Below are 6,448 nucleotides of genomic sequence, written 5' to 3'. Positions count from 1 at the left end.
AAAGACCTAACCAGTAAAACAGAGCAGTGGGTGCTTAATGAAAACTAGTTAAAAAGGATGTTAATATTTGACAAAGTACAAAAGCAGCCAGTTATGTTATTATAGCAGCTTCCATGTCTTCCCAATTTTTCAAATTCTATCCTTAACTTTTTATTTTTTTTATTTAAAAGTATTGGAGGGTGCAGTTAATTTTTAACGAGGGCTTTTTTTTTTTCCAGATGCAAAGGTCTTTCAAACAGGCATTTCAAATTAAGCAACCTATTTCAAATTGTACCAAAAGTGGATTACTTGTCATATTTCTTTGTGACACTATTTGCAGATACTGTTTATCTATCGATAGCTTGTTTTAGCTCTGACTCTTCTTCTTGTGTACTTCACATGTTGCCTTTGTCATTTTTCAACCACATGCCTTCATGGTCAGGTACAAAATATGTGCAAAAGTTATGTGGGGAAAAAAAGTAGCAAGAATTCTTAGAGGAACTTTTTCTCAAAGATTTTTAATCTCTGGGTTTGGGGAAAGTATATGAAAAAGTAAACATCAGTTTAAAAATTTTGCACAAAATTATTTATTAAAGCCAAACAAACGTACAAAAATCTAATAACTGAACCTCAAATGAATACAAGAACACTTAAAAAAAATCATTGAGTAGTTAGTGCTGCAACCAGGGCATAAAGGGGTCTTAAGCTGAATTTGATTAGGGGCCCCTCTTCCTGTTGGGAACATCCCCTCCACTCACCCCACTAACTAACAATGTTTCAAAGCAGATTTGGTGGAGACAAAGGCAAGTTTGAAGGCTGTCACACAATCAGTTATTTGATAAGATACATTTGTGAACAAGCTGTCTCAAACACAAAGAAAATATCAACCTGGTAGAATCTGATTGTAACTATATCAACACAAGCGATCAAACAAATATTATTCTCTGTACTATTGCAATGTAAAACCGACAAATCCTTTATATCTTGCATTTTAAACGACTAAAAATCTTTCATCTCAATAAACAAGAACAAAAATTTCAGCTTTATGGTCAAGCATGAGCCTCGGGGTTGGCTCTGGTGGCAGCAAGCGATTTGTCCCCTGAAAGCAACGTACTTTTAGGGGTCAGGCGTACTGTATCGCTAAACGACTTTGTCATTATCCTCACAAATTAACCGGTCACGACCCCTCAGAGTATTTTTTTTCTCTTATCTGTTGAATCTGGGCTCTAAAATCTGACGGAAAGGGAGCCACAGTTGCTTTTGCCATTAAGATAGTAAGCTTCAATCCGAAGGGATTCCCCAGTGAGACCAGGCGGACCACCATGGAGAGCTGCCTTCAATGGGCCTCTCAACTCCACGGCTGCCCGAGTCACTCAGTCAACGCGGATCAGACACACGCACACACACACACACACACACACAATGCCTTCTTAGCGCGTTAAAACATTTTCTGCCCCTGTCTGAAGTGAGAAGGTCCGGAGTTGCAACACATAATCTGATCCGTGGAAAAATAGACTCACAAAATGATGCTCTCCCCCTTGTGAAAATGTTGATCCATGATAATTTAAAATCCAACCGAAGGTCTGGGAGCCAAGACGGCGTGGGCCGAGCGAGGCCGACTTTCAGCTCCACATCCCATCTGCACGGGTTTCTCTCAGGGGTGACAAATGAAAGCACATGGATTTCAACTTTTGTTTTCTGGGAAAAGAAATCACAGATGACCAAAGGTCGCATCGATAAGAAACAACGATGCTACCTTTGCTTGATTACTAGCTCCAGCTATAATTGTGAGAGACTATCAATGATTTAAAATGATGTGTATTCCTACCAGCTGTATGAAAACGCCCCATGTCGACTTTAGAGAATAAGATTTGCATTTCCCACCTTTTCTTTCGCAGTTTCACTGGGAATAGCTGCAATCAGCAGATGCAGCGAGACAATAAATCCAATCCTGAGAATGAACAGATTTAATCCCACAACTTTCTGCGCTAAATCGTCTAATAAGAAAAGAGAGAGCCACGTGATAAGATGAGAAGCAACATCTTAGATTTCACACACGCTCTTTGTTGACATCTTCCCCTCAGATCACAAAGAGATATCCATCTTCCTAAAAAGGTGAGGTGTTATCTAAATACTTAGATCTAACAAAAGTGCTGTGGCTGTGAAGAGCAAGTCTAGACAGGAACTCCATCGCTGTGAGCCTTGGACGAAAATGAGAGTCAGACTATTGTCTGTTGCAGCAAAGGAAGGGGCTTTCTATTCACCCTGATCCTGGCTTTTTAATACGCCATCGAAACAACACCCAAACTATAATTTCTTCATAAAACAGATCATTTACTTGGATAATCTTGGAAAAGTGCCCTTGTGTTTTGGCTCTTAGTGCCTCAGCTCATAATGGTGGCCTCTGTGTGTGAGTTGGAAATGAATACCGTCGTCCCAATTCAAACACACAACAACGATAAAAAAGATTTTCACACGTTTTGCAGGATGATCTCTAACCACAGGGCTCTTCAGATTCTGAGGCGTTGCAGTAGCAAACCTGTAGGGGGTGCTCTAGAGCAGCAGAGTTTTAGATTTAGTTTTTATCCCAAGTGACAAAATCAGCAGAGGGTTCTTTTCTTTTCTACCCCTTCTCTAATTTGAACTTTTCCCATTTTATGTGGTTTCTAACCAGATGTTTCTGGGTACAACATGGAGCCATCTGCCATGAGTCATTTCCTACAGACCGAGTGTACATTTCATACGTGCTTTGACAACCAACGTTTTAAAGTAACTTTATATAATCAGCTCGTAGTCTGGTAAAGGAAATGTGGTTTTCAGACTCACAAATCACATCTACCAGCAAGGCGGTTGCTCAGGGTTACGGTAGTTTGTTTTGATCAGCCCTCATAATCTGTCATATGCTGTAAAGAGCCACAGGAAAATTAGAGAAGAAATGAATGTAAATACAAAGTTTTCAGAAAATGATATTAAATTAGATGTTATGCTTATCTCCAGAATTCATAAAATTATTCAACAAAACAAAATAACATAAAACTGATATGCAGTGGTTTGAATTCATTGATATGAAATGATTTGCTTAAATATTTTCTTTTAGAATAAATGTGCTACGTATATCTACATTGCCGAGGTAAGGAGAAACTTCTACTGCAAAAGTTATGCACAAAGTATCATGCATTAACATTTAAAGATGTATGATGTAAAAGGAGATTTTAGTTGAGCTGTGGTAGCTGGAAGAGCCCAAAATCTAATTCTTCCTATAGTCCCAAAGGATTTTGGTAGCTAGCCTCTCAAATTAAGGTAAAAATTAAGAAAATAAAAGCAGCTGCTTAACACCTCAAAACCTTTAGGGGGCATCCAAGAGCAAAAGTCAGCTTTACAAAGGCATAATTGTTTTAGGAGTAGATAGATCAATGGCTGGTGCTAACTTTGGTCTTTCACTATTGTGTACTTTTGAATTTTCACAATAGTCTGCCAAGATAATGTGGTTTCCTAACTATTATAAATCAGGTCCACATGCAGAGTTACTCTTTGTTTAATGAGGGATTGTAATCTTATTTATTATTTAATATGACTCATCTACTTCTAACAGGAATAGGAACCAAAATAAATGGCTACCTGGTCCAAAAGAAAGTTGTTAAAAACTGTTGGATCCAAAATGACATGACATTTGTTTTAATGTTAATCTCTATACCCGATGATACAACTAATAAGGAAAATAAACTGACATCCAGTGGCGTGAGAGAGCTGAAGTACGAAACCTGTGGTTAGGAGTGGGGTGAGGGGAAACTCGGACAGTTTTTTTTTCTTATACTTGCACATGCTGCTAGCCTACCATTACCTGTAATCCAGAAGAAAATAACAACTTCTAGAGATTGTTAAATGAAATGCATAATGCATTAAACATATAAACTTAATAAATACTTCAGGGGCGGATCTACTGGGGTGGACTGGGGTGGCAATTGCCACCCCAAAAGACAGCCTTGCCACCCCAGCTTGCGACTATGAATTCAATAAATTGTTACGGCAAATCGGACATTAAGCGCATGAAACTCTTTTTTCCGACAACATTGAATGCAACATAATGTAACCTGACGCCTACTGCGGAGTAGCGGGAAGTGCGAGAGAAGGACAGAGCGCGAAGCAGCAGCATTGATGGATATATTACTGGACTGGACATTACGCGACTTATCGTCATTGCTGTCCATTGAGTCAGGAATATCGGTGCTCAGGCGCACTGCAGCTGCTGCAATTCCTAAAAGTTAGACAAGCGACAAAAACTGAACTAACCCCCTCTGTTCGCAAAACGTGGTGATATAACAGTCATCAAACTACGGCTCCTACAGCATATTTAAAATAAAACGATTGACCAACATAAGAAAAATCCTCCCCTTTTGCATCTTGACAGAACTAACAGAAATCAAACTGTTTATAGATTTGTATCATGGAGAATTTATCAAACATCAGTTTTCTCATCTTTATTTTAAGTCGTATTTAATAGTATATCTGATAACAAATGGTGGCGCTACTAATATTTTTGTGCCAGATTTCTGCTTGTCCTGCATTGGGATAAAATGATTTTCTGGACACAATGAATTACATAGCGACTAGTCCAATCCAGTAATACATATCAATTAGCAGCAGTATGAAATACATAAAAATAATTAACTATACTATATTAAGAAATTATATTTAATCCTCAGTGCTACATGAAGCTCATTTTGAAACAATGCAAGTTAAAAACAATATTTTGCAACAAATAAATCAAGTAAATTAAGTCTAATGTTAGGTCTGTGTAAGCCAAATGTGAGAATGAGACATATTATCTAATAGATAGATAGATAGATAGATAGATAGATAGATAGATAGATAGATAGATAGATAGATAGATACTGGCATATGCTGCCACCCCTGAAAAAAATTCCCTGCCCCCCTCTTACCACCCCATAAATGTTTTTCTAGATCCGCCCCTGGCTAAGCTGTGGTGAAGTTAGGAGAAAACCCGAATTCAAATTTTGTTTCCGGCCTTAAAGAATCTTGGACCGGCTCTGCATGCAGATGTAAAGCATATTCTACGTGAACCCTGGGGAACCAAACACACCATATGACTTTAATCTTTCTATTACTATTTGGCAACAATTACACAACATGCGGAGCCTGTGCCATCCATATGGCTCTGCGGTGTGAAACAGAAATCCTCTGGGATAGGTTTACAAAAACTCCTCAGGTTTATATTAGGATAATATTCTCAATATGATATAAAAGACACACACACACAAACAAAAATCTTTGTCAAAGCAGAACAGGCAAATATATCTTATCTTTTGCTTACTTTCAACAGCAGAACCGCAGAGATGACAATCAATCTCATGTTTCCAGTCTCCACAGCTCTCTTTCCCTCCGATCACCGCGGCGCGTCTCCCCGTCGTTAACAGCGCTCGTTTCTGCCTACGGCGCTCAATGAACGGCTTAAAACAGCCAGAAACCCCCAGAGCACAAAATGTAATTAAAAAACATGAACGCGCTGGTTCCGCCTTTCCGTCGCGGACCTGTAAAGTTTGCTTTTTACGCACAAAATAGCGACTTCCAGATGCGTAAAATCCGTAGATGTAATCCAGGGGAAACACGGAGAAGGCATTGGTTTTCTTTCAGCTCATTCCTCCGCGGAATAAGTGGCAACAGAGTTCTCTCTGTCTCGGGCTGCGGGATGTACGTTTGCAGCTTTCTCTCTCTCTCCTGCAGCTTTGCAACAGATGAGGCAAAGGGGAAAAGGGGGGAGGGGGGGGACTCCTCCAGGATCTCCTGCCTGGACTTTTCTCCTCCCATCTCCTCAGTTTTCAGCCGGGCTCCGTGATTGGCTGCATCACTGAGACGCGGTGAAAGGACTCCAATCTCATTAACTTTAACAGCACATGATGTCTTGTTCTTGTAAATTGTTGAATTGAAGACAAATTGTTAGATGCATGCATACCTGTCGGAAGTGCTCGAATCTAAGTTAAAGATAAACTATTTGCTTTAAAGTGCACGAACAAAAAAAAAAATCTGGAAAACCTTTGACTCTTTTACTGACAGCTATTACTGTCTTGTTAGGTAGCTGCAAATGAGTTCACAAGTCTATGGAAGACCCTGTTCTCCAATACACAATGTTTAATGCCCTTTTAGTATTCTTACTTTTTATGTTTTGTCAAGTTACAGCTACAGGAGAAAATTTCCTTTGATATGACGTAGCAGATTAACTCAAAGCAAAGGAACGGAGGAGATTAACATAATGCAGGTTTTTCAACGTTTTTACCCTCAGCCGCCCGAAAAACTGAAAATTCTACTATGAATTTAACCACCTTATCCATGAAGTCACCAATTTAATAAATACAGTTCAACTGTGTGCAATTTAATCTCAACAATATGAATTTGTCACTGTAAATAGAAAACCATAAGATACAAAACACGTGGCAGAAATTGCTCTGGTCAC

At 39.1% G+C, this 6,448-nt stretch overlaps 1 protein-coding gene across 1 annotated transcript in view; it reads right to left on the bottom strand.

The window, feature by feature from the left end:
* Positions 1-5,715, bottom strand: part of nradd (neurotrophin receptor associated death domain) — a 23,345-nt gene extending 17,630 nt beyond the window's left edge. The window contains exon 1 of the mRNA XM_015022288.1: positions 5,312-5,715. Within this exon, the coding sequence (XP_014877774.1) occupies positions 5,312-5,350 (39 nt within the window). The 5' untranslated portion in view covers positions 5,351-5,715. The remainder of the gene's footprint in view (positions 1-5,311) is intronic.
* Positions 5,716-6,448: the final 733 nt, after the last annotated feature.

The sequence above is a fragment of the Poecilia latipinna genome, unplaced genomic scaffold (assembly GCF_001443285.1).
Source record: "Poecilia latipinna isolate Pla-1442-1.1 unplaced genomic scaffold, P_latipinna-1.0 Scaffold86, whole genome shotgun sequence".
NCBI lineage: Eukaryota > Metazoa > Chordata > Actinopteri > Cyprinodontiformes > Poeciliidae > Poecilia > Poecilia latipinna.
This window is presented reverse-complemented; position numbering and strand designations above follow the sequence as displayed.